General features: G+C 43.3%; 1 protein-coding gene across 29 annotated transcripts in view; it reads left to right on the forward strand.

Moving 5' to 3' along the window:
* TIAM1 (TIAM Rac1 associated GEF 1) overlaps positions 1-20,149 on the forward strand; it is a 441,123-nt gene that overhangs the window by 408,642 nt on the left and 12,332 nt on the right. For all 29 annotated transcript variants that reach the window (XM_045389226.2, XM_074034149.1, XM_065541421.1 and 26 more), the window contains 5 exons: positions 3,667-3,775; positions 9,084-9,263; positions 9,351-9,469; positions 14,856-14,964; positions 19,978-20,036. In XM_045389226.2, the coding sequence (XP_045245161.2) occupies positions 3,667-3,775; positions 9,084-9,263; positions 9,351-9,469; positions 14,856-14,964; positions 19,978-20,036 (576 nt within the window). The remainder of the gene's footprint in view (positions 1-3,666; positions 3,776-9,083; positions 9,264-9,350; positions 9,470-14,855; positions 14,965-19,977; positions 20,037-20,149) is intronic.

Here is a 20,149-nt window from a genome sequence, read left to right on the forward strand (position 1 = left end):
CTTGTGTGTGTATGAATATCCAATTTTTCTCATCCTGTTTGTTGCAGTGACTATCGTTTGATCCTTTTTCCACTCAATATCTTTTGCATTTGTGTTAAGAATCAGTTGTTTATGTATGTATAGGCCCCCATACTCTTTGCCTGTCTTCTAATACTTGCAGAAATCTAGCTGTGTAATGTTAGGGTACAAGTTTCGGAGCTGAGGTAAAGACTGCCTCACCTCGATACTCTACCTCAATATATGTTTGTGTGTGTGTGTGTGTTATTTCTTTACATTGCCTCTGTGCAACAGGAGCTACTAAGAATTACATACAAACACACATAAGTATGTGAATATATATGTATATATTATAGGTGTTCATTTTTGTTTGGATATGATTTCAGACTTACAGAAAAGTTAAAAGAATAGTGCAAAGAATTCCTGAATACCCTTTATCTAGATTCCCCAAATGGTAACATTGGGCTACATTTGCTTTATTCTTTCTTCCCCTCCCTGTCTCCTATGCGCATGTGTATCTATATGTGCATGTGTGTACATTATGCATGTATGGTGTGTCTATGTGTACATATAAAGTGTTTTCTTCCTAAACCATTTAAGAGAAGGTTGTAGGCACAATATATCTTTCACCCTGAATACTCCATATAGTTCATTTTTGTATTCAAAAATTGCTTCTTGGTGGTTAATACTCTTCATTTGAAATAGGTTCCTTGTAGTGATATGTTTTCTAAATTAGTAAATTAATAATTGGCACAGTAGAACATGTGATGTGGCCCGGTAGTTAGATAAACAGAAAAGCTGCTTAATAAAAATGGATGTATTCTGGAGGCCAGGGTTGGTTAAAAAATGGATATAGATGTACTTTAAAATATTGTTTTAACCTAACGTAGCTAATATTCATTAGTAAGTCTTTTGCTGTGGGACTGGTTCTTTGAGTTTGGGTCCAGTTCATCACTAAAAGGATTCACAAGAAGGAGACTTTGGGTAACAGAACTTTGATATGAACTTGAGTGTACTGAGATCAGTGTTATTCTAGGGAGGGGCTGGTACGTTGCTTCTTTTAGCTACAGGTGGAGCTTCTCAAATCTGAAAATCTGAAATCTGAACTGCTGTATCAGCAACTTTTTGAGTACCCACATGATGCTCAAAAGAAATGGCCATTGGAGCATTCTGGATTTTCAATTTTTGATGTTCAACCAGTAAATATAATGCAGATATTCCCAAATCTGAAAAAATACGAAATCTGAAATACTTCTGGTCCCAAGCATTTTGGATCAAGGATACCAAACCTGTACTTCCATACTCAACAGTCACTCTTCTCAATTCCACGTAAGCGGGACCCTCTTCATAGACCTTCACTTGGCTGCTTACAGCACAATCTGATTGTCTCCATTCCATCTGTAAGGCGAGATGGCTGATGGGCACTGAGCGTGCCTACCTGCGGGATTCTCTCCGGGCTCTCTGAGTTGGTTTCCACACAGTCGCTGTTTGCTCCCAAACCTACTGCTGTCGATTTCCACAATTGCTGCCCTTTTTAAAATTATCATTGTCAGCCGGGCGCGGTGGCTCATGCCTGTAATCCCAGCACTTTGGGAGGCCGAGGCGGGCGGATCACGAGGTCAGGAGATCCAGACCATCCTGGCTAACACAGTGAAACGCCGTCTCTACTAAAAAATACAAAACATTAGCCGGGTGAGGTGGCGGGGGCCTGTAGTCCCAGCTACTCGGGAGGCTGAGGCAGGAGAATGGCGTGAACCCGGGAGGCGGAGCTTGCAGTGAGCCGAGATCGCGCCACTGCACTCCAGCCTGGGCGACAGAGCGAGACTCCATCTCAAAAAAGAAACTAAAAAAAAAAATTCCTCATTGTATATTTGACAAAAAAGAAAAAAGAAAAACTTGTTAAAATCTTCAAACTGAGTTGCATAGAGCATTAGTCTCAGGTAGTATCAGAAGAAAATAATTAGTTCTGATGTTAAATAAGTTTTGATAAAAATTTTCATTTGGAAATTTGCAATGTACATCAGCCTGTGAGAAGCGTTCTTAAGTCCTGCAGAACAGAAACATTGGGGAAGTGCAGTCTTTGTGTATAAACCCCTCATACGTGTGTGCACTGTGTTCCCTGATAATCATAAGGCAGGAGGAATAAGAGAATACGTTAATGTTTTATCTGTAGTTACGGTAGGGTAAATAGACACTTAGTAAATATTAAGTTAAACAAATGAATGGCTTTAGGATGGCTAAAGGGAGGGGTTACATTTAGCATACTTTCTTCCACAACTGTTTTTTTGCTTAATTCTTGAGTATGACTCTGTATTAGTTAATTTTCACATTGCTATGAAGAAATACCTGAGACTGAGTAATTTGTAAAGAAAAAGAGGTTTAATGGATTCACAGTTCCACATGGCTGGAGAGGCCTCAGGAGGAGCAAAGTCACGTCTTACATGGTGGCAGGCAAGAGAGCATGTGCAAGGGAACTGCCCTTTATAAAAACCATCAGATCTCATGAGACTTATTTGCTATTGTGGGAACAGCACAGGACAAACCTGCCTCCATTATTCAGTTACTTCCCACAACATATGGGGACTATAGGAGCTACACTTCAAGGTGAGATTTGGTTGAGGACACAGCCAAACCATATCAGGCTCCAAGGATAACTGTCCCTCTCAAAGTCCGACGGCAGTACCGAGGGTACTCCTGCTGACACTCTCCACGCTAGGGTAGAGATTTGGGGAGGACTTGGAAAGTAAAGGAGAAAAAGGAGAACATGCAAGAAGAGAAGTGAGGCCTCTACCAATTACGTGTGGTTTAAAATAAACTTTTTTTTTTTTTTTTTGTCATGGAGAGACTGTCAGTGTTCATTAGATAAATTGCATTTTGGGGAACCTAGTTCGTTACTCAAATTCAAAACCTTATTTCTTTGCTTGAAGTCTGCCTTTTAATTCTAAGCCTCGATAAACTAAATAAGGCCTCTCTGAACAAGACTCTTTCAGTGTGAAACTCGCAGATGTTTTTCTGAGGAGATACATATATATATATGTATATATAGTATGTGGGATGCAAAGTATCCTGTCAGGCATAGTAAAATCTTAATGAGAAGGCCTCTACCGAGTTGTGAACTACTGGGACAGGGCAGACAGGCTGGGGAGATGATACTGATTTCCATAGTTGAGCGTGTTTCTTCTATTAATATTGCTTATGTTCTTAGCCGCTAGAGGAGAGGGTGGTTGTGGAAGGCATGAAGATAGCGATCAGAGGAACGTGTTCTACTTCGGGAGCAGAGGGTATGAGCATTTCCTGCCTTTATTTAGTTTGCCAGCAGGAGCTAATGAGAGAATTGAGATTTCTGATTTTTCCAAAATATATACTTTCTCATCAACATTCAAACAGCCTAGATAGGTTATTAAAAGACACAGACCTGGAAAACCAGGGACATCTCCCTTGTAAATACTAAGAAGACAAAGTCCAACACCTTGTACACAAACCTGTACGTGCACATACTTTGTAATGGGCAATTTTAGGGCCTTTGATAACAAAGAAAGGCTCTGACAGGCACGGAAGGTGTTGATTGGTGGGGTGAGCCAGGCAGATGTGAGCTCCCTGCCATAACCTGCTGATATTTCCAGTGGAGGAAGGAAACAAACCAACTCTGCCTTTTCTCATCAAATCCAGAAAGTGCTGTTCTCTCTGGGGGGATCGTTCCTGTATTATGCTGACCGCTTCAAGCTCTACAGTGCCTTCTGCGCCAGCCACACAAAAGTTCCCAAGGTCCTGGTGAAAGGTAAGGCCTCTGAGGATGTGGAGGTGGGGGTGTGCTGCTTCTCAGTTGTGTGGCTGACAGTGGTTGGGGGCTTTTGGACAGAAATCTAAGAGTCATTGATTGCCAGATAGATGTTCCAGCAAGCCACTGATAGGGGTGCTGAACAATGCAACGTGTTCTTTTTTTTTTTTCTTCTTCTTCTTTTTGAGACAGAGTCTCACTGTTGCCCAGGCTGGAGTGCAGTGGCACGATCTCAGCTCACTGCAACCTCCACCTCCCAGGTTCAAGTGATTCTCCTGCCTCAGCCTCCTGAGTTGCTGGGATTACAGACATGCACCACCACACCTGGCTAATTTTTGTATTTTTAGCAGAGATGGGGTTTCGCCATGTTGGCCAGGCTGGTCTCGAACACTTGACCTCAGGTGATCCACCTGCCTCGGCTTCCCAAAGTGCTGGGATTACAGGTGTGAGCCACTGCTCCATGCCTTTTTTTTGAGACAGTCTTGCGCTCTCACTCGGGCTGGAGTGCAGTGGCGCAATCTCGGCTCACTGCAACCTCCACCTCCCAGGTCAAGTGATTCTCCTGCCTCAGCCTCCTGAGTAGCTGGGACTACAGGCACCTGCCACCACACCTGGCTAATTTTTGTATTTTTTGGTAGAGATGGGGTTTCACCATGTTGGCCAGACTGGTCTTAAATTCCTGACCTCAAGTGATCTGCCCACCTCAGCCTCCCACAGTGCTGGGATTACAGGCATGAGCCACCACACCTGGCCAATATCTTGAATTAATGATTTTGTCAGTTTTCTTGTAATGAAAGTTTTACCTTGCTATTTGGGGCCAGAATTGATGGGTCATTTTGCAGTTATGTAAAAATGTAGGGAGTTTAGAAATTCCCTGCTTTATTTCTGTTTTTCATTAGTTTCGATTATAACCTACCACACTTCATAACTAAGTCCTCACTTCATGTTGTTGGTAGGTTCTTGGAAACTGTGACTTTTAAGTGACACGATGTGCAGCAGGTCCCCAACTAATGTATTCTGTTCAACATCATTTCACTATAATGTTGATGAGGAAGAAAATTGGTTTCATTATATGTCATTTTGCATAAAGTTGCAGTTTCTAAGAACTTACTGACTACATTAAGTGAGGACTTACTGTATACCTTTTTGTGGAGTTATATCTTTCCTTCACCTACTTTTGTTCCTAGGAGTGTGATAACAGCTCCCAAAAGCACTTCTAGAGTTGTCTCAGTTATCCTTGAAAATTCTTGCATTTGTGGTTTATTTTTGTGCAGGACAAAGTAGAATTTTTATATTGGCAAGCTGCTTTTTCTTAAGTATTCTGAGAAGACGGTGGAACATTCTGAGAGTCTCCAGAAAGTGGTTATGTCTCCATAGTTCAGCATATGGTGGTTTTTGATGGTAAAGGGATTAAGGAAACATTTTCTTGGCAAACAGTAGCACCAACAGAAAGTTTGATTTCAAAGAATCTCTGGAAATCAGCTTGCTGTTCCTTAACACTTGACTGTAGCTGCCAAGTAAACAGCTGCTGATCAGGTCCCCAGATATGTAAATAATGTTCTTGTGTTGTGTTTATGTTTGCTACCAAAGAGAACTAGCTTGACTTAATTTAAAACCTATTATAGGAAGTATTAGCACAATACAGATCTCTGAGTAACAATGAGCCTGCCCCAGATAAAAACAGTCTTAATGGTAGTGGTGATCTGTGCAACAGAGTTCTGGTGGAACCTCAAATGAAAAGGGGACCTGGGATTCTCCTTGTCATGCTGCCTGACCTTTCCCGTGTGCTGTGTTGGGCATATGGCTCTACGTGTGCAGTGTGTTTCTTTTACAACCTTTATTGAATGCTAATTGTTATGAGATTGTTAAAGTAACAATTTTAGAGTGCTTTGCTCCACAGTGAAATGATATACCCACCTTAGCCCTTGAGCAATTTGTGTTATTTTTAATCACTCAATTAGATTAAATTCTGCCCCCATGGATTGTTTCTTAATTCAATAAGAAAAATATTATATTATCTTTCAAAACTATCCCTTAAAACAGTGGGTATGACCCATATTTTTCTTTTTTTCTTTTTTTTTTTTTCTGAGATGGAGTCACTCTGTCACCCAGGCTGGAGCGCAGTGGTGTGATCTCAGCTCACTGCAACCTCTGCCTCCCGGGTTCAAGTGATTCTCCTGCCTCAGCCTCCTGAGTAGCTGGGACTACAGATGCACACCACCATGCCCAGCTAATTTTTGTATTTTCAGTACAGATGGGGTCTCACCATGTTGGCCAGGCTGGTCTTGAGCTCCTGACCTCAGGTGATCCGCCCACCTTGGCTTCCCGGAGTGCTAGGATTACAGGTGTGATCCACTGTGCCCAGCCGACCCATATTTTTCTAATTGTCTAATGATCCTAGAGGGTCGGGATAACTTTGAGAACAACAAAGTGCATGTTCATGTTCATCACGGACTCACAGCTGGACTGGAGGAGTGATGCTCCCGTACCGCACCAAGCGCTGTGAACCGTGCACTCTTTTGCTCTGATGCGGAATTCAGTTGATGGGTGAAATACCCACAGGCATATTTTTGGACATGAATATTTTGTTGGGGAAGAGTTCCCAGGTCCCTTCTAGACGTGGCCCTAGATGCGGGATGCCCCACAAAATCCACTGCTTCCCCATATTCTGGCCCCAAGCCTGGCCCAGCCCTTCTGTCACATGGGGCTAGTCGGCCACTTTCCCCAGTGCCTTTCTCTTCAGGAATTTGTGCTTTGGAGAGACAAGAAATGATGCCAACAAGAAATGATTGCTCTTAATGGGGCTTAATGGGGATTACAAGATTGTGGTCTTATGAGGTCTTCCCCTATGATTGCTGTTTTTTAAAATTAAAGACAGGGCCAGGTGCGGTGGCTCACGCCTGTAATCCCAGCCCTTTGGGAGGCTTAGGCAGGCAGATTGTTTGAGGTCAGGAGTTGGAGACCAGCCTAACCAACATGGTGAAACCCCATCTCTGCTAAAAATACAAAAAAAAAAAAAAAAATTAGCCAGACATGATGGTGCATGCCTGTAGTCCCAGCTACTCGGGAGGGTAAGGCAGGAGAATCACTTGAACTCGGGAGGTGGAGGTTGCAGTGATCCACAATGTGCCATCGCACTCTATCCTGGGTGACAGATTGAGACTCCGTCTCAGGAAAAAAAAATAAAGAATCATGTTCTGATGCCTTTTATAGCATCTTTAGTCTTAGCTCATACCCCTAACCACTGGGGATGCAAAAATATTTTTATTAGACAGTTTAAAAGTTTAATATTTATTTTAAACTTTCTAATAAAATCTATAAATATCATGAAACTTTTAAATTTTTATATTTTAAGCTTTCTAATAAAATATATATATCAGTAAACTTAAATTTCTGTATTTTAAACTTTCTAATATATGTGTGTTTATATATATATTTTAAAAATTATATATACACTTCCCCTGTTTTTTGCAGGGAGAGGGTATTTATTTATTGAAGAGATTTTTGAGTTCCCGTAACATTCCAGGTGCTGTTACGAAAAGTATCGAGTCATTGGAGTCACATGTAAAATTTCCAATGGAGGAAAGTCATCCAGATGAATATTTAGGTTCTGAATGTGAAGAATGTGCTTTTTCCAATGTTGATTGTGTTCATTTATTGGTTTATCATAAAAGGTGCTACTCAGGAATAGCCAAATGGAGAGGTGATTGGGCGAAGAATGGGGCAAGGGTGTGTGGAGTTTCTGCGCCCATGCTGGCCGTGCCACACCCCCACATGCTCACCAACCCAGAGGCAGTGTGTGTCCACTGTTACATTACTTGGATACATTGTTTCTTCCTCTTCCCATATTTTGCCCTCCCCCCGACATTCCTTTGTACCTGGAAGGCATTAGCCATGGCTTCCTATCAGCCCCTGCCAGGTACCTCTGTCTGGGGCCCACAACCCCCCAGGGCTGCTTCCCAAACCAGCTGGGGCACAGAGGAAGGAGGCAAGGCTGGTGAGGAAAGTGCTGCCTGAGTTGCATCAGATCAGATCGCACAGACGCTAAGGTGGTGCCACCGAGTTAACTTCGAGCAGATCACTGTGGGAGAGCCTGCCTCTGTCTCCTTCACCGGCACTGCGAGGTGCTGCTGCTTCTGCGTCTGCTTGCCATTCTTTTTAATTTTCAATCTTTTTTTATTTTTTTATTTTTTGGAGACAGAGTCTCCCTCTGTCACCCAGGCTGGAGTGCAGTGGCGTGATCTCGGCTCACTGCAACCTCCGCCTCCCGGGTTCGAGTGATTCTCCTGCCTCCGCCTCCTGAGTAGCTGGGATTACGAGCGCCTGCCACCAGCCCGGCTAATGTTTTTGTATTTTTAGTAGAGATGAGATTTCAGCAGGTTGGCCAGGCTGGTTTCAAACTCCTGACCTCAAGTGATCCACCCGCCTCGGCCTCCCAAACTGCTAGGATTACATTCATGAGCCACTGCGCCCGGCCTGCTTGCCTTTTTCAAAAGAGGTTTTTCCAGCAGTGAAATGCTTGAAAGATTAGGAAAACTAGGGTAAGGAGTGTTCAGAATATAGCTTTATCCTTATTTTCGGATGACAAAGCCAACAGCTCAGGGGATGGATGATTACCAGTTTGTCACTCAGAGTTCCCAAGAGGCAGGGGCACCCCATGCCATGCGGGCCAGATGAGGACCTGCAGGGTCAGTCAGGAGGCAGAGGGAGCGAGCGGAAGATGTGGTCAAGAGCCTTTCTTGGGGTTTCTGAGGGAAGGAACTGGGGAGGCCGGGCTCTGGGGTGCACTCAAAGCCAAGATGTCTGCTCCCCACCCTGAGATGATTAGGACGGGAATGGTGGCCCAGGGTATAAGAGCCTCAGAGAGGAGGTGACAGTGTGTGGGGACTCTATAAAAGGCACATTTCCTGGCAAGTCTTTTACTATCTCCAGGCACTGACCAGTGTGGGTGGGGCAGTCTCCCCATGGACCGTAAAGCCCCAGGTGTCAAAACATCAGGATAAAAAAAACATGTGTAATAGGAGGAGGATAAAGAGCAGCCGCTAGAAATCCGGGTGTCTGCAGTCTACACTCCGTCATCCTGTAACTCATCAGGCTTCTCCCCACTCCACCCCAACACATAAATACGTAGATCTGACTGCCTGTGGTCTCCCTGACCGCCCTCCCCTACCTTTCCCTCTTCCTGCCACCCACTCTCTGCTCAGTCCTGCAAAAAGGCACCTCGGAGTCACGGAGGAAGGGAGGGAAATTGTGGGAAGGGAGTCACGTGGGCGTTCCACCCCGATGACCTGTGTTTAAACCCTGCCAGCCAAGACAGACACGGCTTTCAAGGCGTTCTTGGATGCCCAGAACCCGAAGCAGCAGCACTCATCCACGCTCGAGTCGTACCTCATCAAGCCCATCCAGAGGATCCTCAAGTACCCACTTCTGCTCAGGGAGCTGTTCGCCCTGACCGATGCCGAGAGCGAGGAGCACTACCACCTGGACGGTAGGCCTCGGCCCGGGACCCCCGCAGACCTGAGTCTCCGTGAGGGTCTCTAAATAGCTTCTCATTTCACGGCCTGTTTTCTTCCAGTGGCCATTAAGACCATGAACAAGGTTGCCAGTCACATCAATGAGATGCAGAAAATCCATGAAGAGTTTGGGGCTGTGTTTGACCAGCTGATCGCTGAACAGACTGGTGAGAAAAAAGAGGTGAGGGTCCCCATCTTCTCAGGACACATCTGTCAGGAAAGCCGAGTTTGAGTTTGCTTTTTTTTTTTTTTTTTTTCCTTTTTTAAAAAAAGGTGTTACTTATAAAGTAAAACAGTTAGGATGCTGTTGTTTTTCTTAGTGGAACATCTGTGCTTTATCCGAGGCTGCAATGTGAATTTTCTTCCTCAGCTGGACTGTTTCTTCCTGTAGGAAATCTTTTCCTGATGTTCAGCTCCTCACCCTGGGGATCTCTGGCTTTATTCTGTGTTAAGTGTGAAAGTGAACTTCCATTACCACAATCTGGGCTGTTTCTAGAAGTGTCATTAAAGCCCAGGGCTCTCCCTCCAGAGATTAGAATGACACAGGCACATAGTGGGTGCTCAATAAATAGTTGTCAAAGGAATAAAAATTTCAGATGACTCTGAATCGGATCTACCCAAAAACCTGCCTGGAAGAGCAGTGGCAGGAACAGATACACCTGAGACAGACTGAAGGTGAGCTAAAAGTGGTGCCTGAGTCATTAAGAAGCTCTTACCTGAATAAAAGTTTGTTGCCAACACAGAGAAGTGGTAGATGTTTGAGATGCATGGAGAAGTTAATTGCTCTGATCTGATGAGTTATACAGTACATGTATCAAAGCATCGCTGTGTACCCCTGAATACATACAATTATTATTTTTCAATTAAAAAAGCCAGTAATACTTAGAGGAATTGTAGGGATATGATATATGTTAACATTCATCAATGCCTCTGTACGCTCAGATTCAACTAGAATATTAGACTCAGTTTTTCTTTCCACCTTAAAAAAGATAAAATGTGGGAAGGAACCTAGAGGAAAAACACTTGCTGTGACTAGCAGCAGGGTTAAAAGCGTGTGGGTGGGACGAAGTTTGGTTGTTTAGTGTAGACTAGAGAAAGCACCTCATCTCCAGAGATATTAAAGGCCATTATCCAGGCTCATTTTTTTTGTCCTTAATGAAACAAAACAAGTTTTCAGGCTGTTAAAGAATAATTTTCTGAAAGAGGTAAAATGATGATATCTCATAATTTATTTTACTCATAAGATGTGGGGGACCCAGGCAGGTGTTGTAAAAGTTCATTGGAAAAGTCACAATTACACAGGTTTATATATGGAGTGAAGAAATGTTGAGATGAATTGTAAATGAGACAAAGCTGGTTTTTCCACAGCTGGAGGAAATCAGCTAGGCCAGTGTCAGACTGGACAGAATTTACACATCTCTGTTACCTACACCTTACAGAGAGTTGCACAGGCTCTCAAAGACAGTATACAGTCAGAATCTGATAGCCCAGGAAGGTGTGCTGTAGAGGATGTGTAGTTTTCAACTGAAACACAATTTTGTTTTTACATAACAAGCAGAGCATGAGCATGTTCTCAGACTACTTGGCAGATAATTTAATCTATCAGTATAGAAAAGATGAAGGTTGCCCCCCTGGACTGAGTTCTCACTTTCTTATAAAACTTTATAAGAAGAAAAAAATGATGCTTATTAAAAAAAAGGGCAAAATACAGAAAAAGGCAAGAAGAAAACTATGGTTTCAAGACATAGAACTTACCATATTTTGGTGTTGATTTTGATTGTTTTTAATATCTATGTATATGTTTAGTTATATCTTGAAGGTAATTTTATACCTTGATTTTATGTTGATCAGAGAATTTTAATGCTTTTTTTAATTGACTAATATGAATAATACTGCAAACTTTTTTTATTATAAGAAGTCCTCCTCTCCTTTGGTTTATTTCATTCTAACAGAAGCGCATTTTACTGGTAAAGGCCATGGAAGTGAACATCTTCATTACATCGTATTATATTTTCTTTATATGCCAAATTAATTATTGAATTTTAATGACCTTGGGAGCAAATGACCATGATGCTAAAGATTAGAAGGCAAGATGGATAGTGGGTTACAAAGAATTTAGGAAAAAAAGATGAATATGATCAAAAGTCAGAGACTATTAAAGGAAATATGGCTTCAGTGAAACTGGAAGTCCTTTAAAATGAAATTCTGACACGTAAGAAATCTTTCCAGTGAGGAACAAAGCCATACAGTGCTATACAAAGTATTTTTTGTGGGCTGAGATTGTAAAAAGAAATATGCAAAAGATGGAAGGAGGGACACTGGCTGACTACCAGGACTGAAGAGGAGGAAAATCCTACTTTTACCAGGAGGTGCAAAGCCCAGAGAATTTCTGGCTTGGAAAAGATGCCAAAGAGAGCAAGAGAAGATATTGTTATGGCAGGATAAGACAAACGAACAGGAAATAGACCCCCAATGGGAATCAATTACTCAAAGGCAGTTGGTCACTCAAGTCTCAGGCCCCATTTCATCTCTTTCTTCCATTGAGGAGAACGGCCTTTAAACTGGAAAGGATGCAGCAGCCTCAGTGCCGTAAGAACAAAACCCTAGGGAGAATGAGTCTTGGGAAATAGGATAGTCTATGCCAAGATCAGTGACAATTCTACTCCACTGCTCTCAGCAGTATATTGGAAGAATTACGGATACTGAGGCAGGTGATTGTGGAGGTACCCAAATTATATTCAGATTTTCACAAAAGCAATTCCTGAACTCCTGATCCTTGTGATTCCCTCTTAGTGGCAATATGAAGTAACAGCCTAGAATGGATTGATGAAGTTTGTAAACAGGAATAGGAACATTTATCAGTATCTGCTGGTACCAGCAGGTTTATTGTGAAACGTTAACATTCTAGGAACGCAGGGTACCTGAATCCTGTCTTCAGCCAACATTCCTTAAGATATCTCTGAAGGCAAGTAGGTTTATAGAGAACAAAGCTGGCAAAGAAACAGCTTTTTGATGAAACTGGGTCTTCAACCTCATACCTCCATGTTAAACTCTGGGGAGTTGGGCTAAGGAATCCCTTTGGCTTAACTAGGAGGAAGAAGAATGCAAGAGGGCATTTCCCCTTAAAAGAAGTCCTTAAAAATGCTGGCTCAGTAGGGCATCCCAGTCTTTAGGAAGGTAGAGGCCTCCCAGCAGAACTCTCTCTTGGGGTTTGGGAGGAAGATTCAGAAGGGAACCAGGGGAAGCCCCAGGGAGAGGCTGTGGCCAGAGGGAGCACCCTGACCCCCTATTCCACTTGCCGTGTGAAGCTTGTCCAGAGAGAAACCTTGTGCACAGGCACAGCATCAGCCCATTTTAAGTTGTGTAACAAGTAACTTAAAATCTCAGTGGTTCTCTACAACAAATATTTATCTCAAATGTGGCTTTGTAGGTCAACCAAGGTTTGGTTTCTCTTGGTTAGCTCCAGTTCTGAAGGTTCTGGTGTGCCCCTTGTCTCTTCCTTCCAGGATCCAGGCTGAAGCAGTAGTGGCTGTCTTGGGCAAGTCCTTCCCATGGCTGGAAGGTGGGCGTTAAGTCAAATGCCTACACCCAAAGTCATCTGGGCAGTGATGTATGTACCCTGCCTAGTCTAGTGGGAGGTGCTGGAAAATCACATGGCAGAAGGTGCAGATAATGTAATTCTGTGGGAGGAAGTAGAGTTGGACAGTCTACCATGTTGGCCTTTAATCACTTTTAAAGATGTACTCCCAGGGACTGTGGTACCTGGGAATTTGACTTTTGTGTATAATTCCTCCTCTTCTGTGTGGGTCTTTGGGGGACAGGTAGTGGAGACGATGTCATTACCTTGGCTGATAATATCCTGGAAGTTTGGTTGATGAGTTACTTAATACCTATAGACAAAATAATATAGCTGCTTAAAAATTATTTTAACCCTTGGTTATACTAATGGTACTACAGCTCAGTAATAATGACAGTGATGATTATAATAATCCCAATCAAGGGAGGCAGTAATGCATTGTACTCCGTACTGATGGAGCCACATCTCAGCATGGTAGCCTGTTTTGGTGGCTTGAGAAGGGCCATCCCAACTGCACTGCGTTCAGTGGAGGGTTGCCAGGTTGCTACTATATAGGAAACTCAGCTCAGTTTGGAAGGAGGTCAGTGACTCCAGTGAGAAAAGCAGATGTGACTGTTGTGAGGCAGACATTGAACTTGCATCAGGCTCTCTGGATCATTGTGTCTAGATGGCTCTGCAACCAGCACTTGTCTGAGACAGTTTAGCATGTGACCGCTGGGGGCAAGTGACTACACCTCATGGTCTGTTGGGGTTCCAGCACTCACGCTGCCCGTGCCAATAGAGGGATCTTCAAACTCTTCATTTGGCTTCTCTCTCCCTCATCTAAAGTGAAATAAAGTCATCTTTGAAATGGATTGGAAGAAGAAATAATTTGCTTACACTTCCAAAAAGTAGATACTCACTGGTGGAAATGTCTGCAGTTATCTGGGGGTGGATCTTTGTCGTAGACAACCATTAGCATCTCCTTGGGAAACTCTCTCTGTTTGAACACAAAACATCTCCAGTTTCGTAGATCAGTTTTTTTTTTTTTTTTTTTTTGAGACGGAGTCTGGCTCTGTCGCCGGGGCTGGAGTGCAGTGGCCGGATCTCAGCTCACTGCAAGCTCCGCCCCCCGGGTTTACGCCATTCTCCTGCCTCAGCCTCCCGAGTAGCTGGGACTACAGGCGCCCGCTGCCTCGCCCCGCTAGTTTTTTGTATTTTTTAGTAGAGACGGGGTTTCACCGTGTTCGCCAGGATGGTCTCGATCTCGTGATCCGCCCGTCTCGGCCTCCCAAAGTGCTGGGATTACAGGCTTGAGCCACCGCGCCCGGCCCCGTAGATCAGTTTTAACAGACTAACTGCATGTGAATTTCAGAGCCCCAGTTTGTACCTATTTGCCATCTTATTCTGAAATTCTAGTAGACAAACATGGCGTAAAGGGGGAAAAAAAGACGAGCCTTTTCTCTCCCCTGTATTCCGTGTGTTTCTTTGGGAATAGAGAGGATTTATTTTTCAATCAGGAGATTTCATACGAGTTAAAGGATTTTCTTGTTACAATTTCATTGTATTGTTCCTAGCTCAAACAAGGCTAGAACATAATGATACTATTATTTCCCATTGGAAAGGTATTGTATCTTCAGCCTGTTTTGATGGGATATTGTATCCTCAGCCTGTTTGGTGGTGGTGATTGAGACAGTCACAAATCGAAAGAATTTTTTAAAAATGTAATCTGTCATTTTGGTGCTATTTCTTTTCTCAAAAACATGAAATTGAGAAGTAAAAATTTTACATATTTATGGTGTACAGCGTGATGTTTTGATGTGTTACGTTGTGGAATGGCTAAATCAAGCAGTTTAACTTACGCATTATCTCGTATATTTAAGCAAATGTTTTTAGGAGCAGTATTTTCTTGAAGTAAAATTAATACCAGCATGCTGAATTTTCAGACGTCATGAAGATCTGAGTGTTAATAATACTGCCCGGTAAGCTTTGTCACATCTCTGGCTTTCAGGTTGCAGATCTGAGCATGGGGGACCTGCTTTTGCACACCACCGTGATCTGGCTGAACCCGCCGGCCTCGCTGGGCAAGTGGAAAAAGGAACCAGAGCTGGCAGCCTTTGGTGTGTATCAGAAAAGGGTTTTATGGAGGGGGAAAAGTCTAGCTTATTTTTCAAAACAAGAACATTTCTTTTTCAAGACCCAACTGATTAAAAATAAAGTTAATTGCAGTTACTTGAATGGGTCTTCCTGCCGTAGCCACCAACATCTCGCAAACACTAAATGAAACCTTCGAGTTAAATTACACTGTGTGGTCACTCAGCCACATGGGTGGGCGGAAGTGGCTGTGCCCAAGTCTGTCCCAGACATAAACACACAGGCAGGAAAAGAATTTTTTTTCTTTTTCTTTTTTTTTTTTTGGGGGGGGGGGCTGCTGCTCTGAGTATCTTTTCAAAATAATGGGTTAATTATAAACCAAGGAAAAATAAAGTGAAAAATCAAGACGAAATGGCCTCTGTTTCTGAGGCCCCCAAATCCTAGATCTTTTATTTTCTTCCTGACTTTGTTACTGTTTGGTCTTAAAACCAGGATTTAGGATGCTGGTTCTCAGCTGAGCTGTTGTGGCAAACTCTGGAGTGCCTGGATCAGCTGTGAGGTGCATCTCAATCGCATTGCCACTCAATGCTAGTGACATTCGAGATGTTTGCGAATGATTTATTCTTTAATAAACCAGTTTAGATGGATGCAATTGCTGCAATTAGAGATCTCATGTGATTGTATTGTAATACGCTTTTTGAGAGAGAGAAAAAACATGGGTTAGCTTACTGGGAATTATGTATAATTTAGGAAACACGGCTTGTTGTTGCAATGGAAATGCTTATTGGCATATTGCTGTGTTGTTCATGAATATAAAACTATCAACACTCCATGCTTTTGTTTTAGGTTGTGTTTTGTCCTAGCCTCCTGCTAAAAGACTCATTGGTAGGAACATAATATAATGGAAATATGGCTTATTCTCTTGCCTTATATTATTTGTGTGGGCTTGTGGGGAACGGAGGTTGCTTACTCCTTCTTAACTAAACTTTTTTTTTCCTCCATGATGTGAACAAAGTATCCCCAATCGGAATGTCCTAGTGATTTTAAAATCAAAGTATTTCATGCAAAGATTCATTGGACTTTCTATTTAGATCACTTAGCCTTCACTGAAAAGTTACTGATATTCCTAGAATTTGCAAAGAGCCCCTGTAGCTGTTGATGCCATTTCATTAAAAATAACAAAGGAGGCCAGGTGCGGTGGCTCACACCTGTAATCCCAGCACTTTGGGAGGCCAAGGCAGACGGATCACTTGAGGTCAGGAGTTCAAGACTAACCTGGCTAATATGGTAAAACCCCGTCCTTACTAAAAATCCAAAAATTAGCTGGATGTGGTGGCAGGCACCTGTAATCCCAGCTACTTGAGAGGCTGAGGCAGGAGAATCACTTGTACCCGGGAAGCAGAGGTTGTAGTGAGCTGAGATTGTGCCACTGGACTCCAGCAAGACTCTGTCTAAAACAAAACAAGACAAAACAAAATATATAAATGCAGAGAAAGCATGTGACTAAATAGGCCATTCAAAGGAATATTGGGGGTATTTTAACAAGTTGTTAGTTTTTGATGGGGTAGGTGTTTTGGGGGAGGGGGGCAGTAGTATTTGCTTTCTTTTCAACATCACCACTTGTGTTTCTTCTATAGTGATTTCTTCTTGGAGGAGTCTGGGATCTCCCTGATGCTGCTTAATGGGTCATTCACGGGATGGAGGATATTGATATAAATGACCCACACCATGATGTAGGACTAGAGGTCAACATTTAGATTCGTTATGGCTTTGCCCTCAATTTTACAGATTCACTGCAGTTAGAAATCAACAGATTTAGATAAGAAAATAATTTAAGTAGGAGAAAATGGGTTGACAAACTCTTTTCTTTTTTTTTTTTTTTTTTTTTTGGGAGGGTGGGTGGTACGGAGTCTCGCTATGTCTCCAGGCTGGAGTGCAATGGTGCATTCTCAGGTCACTGCAACCTCTGCCTCCCGGGTTCAAGCAATTCGTCTGTCTCAGCCTCCCGAGTAGCTGGAACTATAGGTGTGCGCCATGGCGCCCAGCTAATTTTTGTATTTTTAGTAGAGACGGAGTTTCACCATATTGAAGCATGATCTCAATCTCTTGACCTTGTGATCTCCTGCCTCGGCCTCCCAAAGTGTTGGGATTACAGACATGAGCCACCGTGCCTGGCCCTCTTTTCTTTTAAAGGCTACATGGTACATTTTAGGCTTTGGGCCAGGAGGCCACATGCTTTTCCACTGGAGCCAGAAGCAGCCGTAGATAACGTGTAAATGAATGAGATGGCTGGATCCGCGGTTGGATCAGCAGCTGCACCACACAGGTGGCAGCAGTCCTGGGTCTGGCCTGAGGGCCCTTGTTTGCCAGCCCATGGTGTAAGTGATTCAGGAAAATGCTGGTTTTGAGGTTGGGGATTTAGGTGCCACTTTCTGCACAGGCTCAGATAGTGGACTCTGCATTACTCTGTTCCCTGCCTCCTGGGCTGTTTATGAGAGGTCGGTATGGGAGCTGCCTCCAGGAAGGTGGGCCCACAACACCTGTCCCAGGTGTAAATGGAGACTGCATACTCCAGCTTCAGAGCATCACACCGTCAGCAAACTCAGCAGGGGCCGTAGTTCACAAGAGAAAAACTGAAGGCTCTGAGATACAAGACAGCTTTGTCATTACTCAGAATCCTCTCCAGAGTAAAAGGAAAGAGAAGGGGAAGGATTAAAACTGGGATTATGAACAAAGGCTGTAGTCATGATGAGCTTCTGTGGATTCCCAGTCGTTAAAGAGACAAGTTTGATGGTTTGGGTGTGATTTCAAGTAGTAAGGCAGAACTAGCAGAGAGGCTGAGCAAGGAGTTGAAATAAGGAAGAGTTGCTGTGAAGGAGGGATCACAGTTCCCCTCAGTCGGCAGATTTGGGGTTAAAATGTGGTTGTCATCTTGTTTTGGTTTAAACCTCTAACCTCAGGAAATAGTGCAGCTTTCTGCTGAAACCGAAGTCGACTTGCTGCCAACGAAGCACCTTGATGTTTCACTCACAGGATGGCTCGTGTGTACCAAATGTTGGTGATCGTTGCCTTAAACAAAAAACAAACACAAATAGAAATAGGCTTCTGCCTTGAAGGGTATTTGACATTCACCTTTTTGGGCGCAGAGTGGAAGCTTTAGGCTGGCAAAGGTAGCGTGAGTTTTGGAGATCATCAAGGCCATGTCTGAAGGGATTGGGCAACGCTGTGGAGTCACTTGAGGAACACTATCTCCGAGGGTTCGGGGAAGTTTAAGGGACAGGCAGAGGTCCCGGTGCCAGGCCGACACTCACTCTCTGACCCTCCTGCTGTGATCCGCGATGGTTAAGATTAAGGGACATGGGGGCAGTCATACCATTGAGCTGTGGTTCCAGTGGCAGGGTGGCGCTTCTGAGATGAGAGGCATTGGGGTAGAGCCCTTTCATTTCTAAGAGGACCTAGCTGTCCCAGCCTCTGTGATTTCTGAAGGCTTCATAGTGGGAATGAAGGGCCTTCTCAGGTTGCTTGTGCTTAGCTACTATGAAGAGGCTGGTGTGGCCGCTTCAGGTCAGTGTGAACCTTTGGAGGGAATCTGCCAGTCTGTGCTCTGGGAACCTGGAGGGGTCAGATGCTGTGAGGTGTGAAGGGCTATGGGCAGTCTAGACCTAGTGGCTGGAGTCAGTTTCTTTGCATCTCAGGGCTTATTTCCCTGCAGTGGAGATTAGCATGATCTTACACAAAGAGGAGACAAGACCGGCTTGCCCTACGTAGGATAGAAATTGAACCAGATACTTCCGGTTGGCCTCCAAAGGGCCTGTGAGCCTGGTGGCCCATCCCTGAGAATTCTCTGAGTGCTTGTTCCTTTTGTAATTCTGTGTCTGGTATACAAGGCTGTGCCTCCTTCAGCTGCTGTGTGACTGGGGTATTCCTTGGGGTCAGAGTATGAAGGGATAATGGAGACTATCTTAGTCCATTTGGGCTGCTATAACAAAATATCATAAACTGGCCAGCTTCCAAACAACAGATTTACTTCTCACAGTTGTGGAGGCTGGAAGTCCAAGATCCTGCTTTCTCATACTTCCTAGCTGTGGTTTCACATGGCGAAAGGGTCAAGGCATCTCTCTCAAGTCTCTTTTATAAGGACACTAATCCCATTCATGAGGGCAGAGTCCTCACGGCCTGATCACTTCTCAAAGGCCCACCTCCTGAAACTACAAGGGTGATTAGTTTCAAGGTATGAATTTTGGGGAAACACAAACGTGGACCATAGCAGAGACCCTGACACAGAGAACGAAGGACAGGCAGGAGTCGGTCACCCTTCCAGTCCTTCTGGGTGCCAACTCTACTTCCCCTTCTAGGAAGAATCAGAATCACTGCATGTTAAATGTGCTTGGCATTGCTTAACGAATTCTCTGGAAGATTATGCATAACTCCGTTGTATCTCCCCACCCCCGAAAGAATATAAGAATGAAACTACTACATGTTTACCACTCCTAGAGAGCTTACTCTGATTCAGTCATTCTGGAGGAAGTACAGTTGAATTCTATTTCATAAACTCATTTTTGTTTCTTCAGGTGAAACGATGAGTTATATTTCCTAAATTATCGCTGTCTGTGTGCACTGTTACCTTAATTTGCATAAGTATAAATCATCTTCAGCAATTGCATTGTTATTGTGAAAGACATTTATATTATTCCTCCATCGACTGAATTAGTACATTTTTGTTGAATATGTATCAGCTGAAGTTTTAACCTTGAAATGATAGCATACCTAACGTATTGTACCCAAAAGTGTTTTGAGGCATAGGTTATTTCCATTTATGTAGGCTTTCTTTGTTTATTTTGAACCTGGAAAATTGCGTGTCTCAATAGGCTTTTGATTTTCACTGATGTGATGAATGAATGGGAGGTGTGTGGGAGTCAGTTAACTGGGATCTCGATGTCCTCTTCATAACTGTAGTGTTTATTACCACAAGTTAGTGATGTCAAGAGGAAAACGCTACACATGACATGCCATAACTGTCTTTATTTTATTTTTTCCAGTTTTCAAAACTGCTGTGGTCCTTGTGTATAAAGATGGTTCCAAACAGAAGAAGAAACTTGTAAGACTTCTTTTGTCACCCCATGGTTTGAAACTATTTCTCTATCTGCTCATCAGTTATGTCTGCATAATTCTACCATTTTGTCAGTATGAGCCTTTTTATGATCTTGTTTA

This window comes from Macaca fascicularis, chromosome 3, assembly GCF_037993035.2.
Source record: "Macaca fascicularis isolate 582-1 chromosome 3, T2T-MFA8v1.1".
Taxonomy (NCBI): Eukaryota; Metazoa; Chordata; class Mammalia; order Primates; family Cercopithecidae; genus Macaca; species Macaca fascicularis.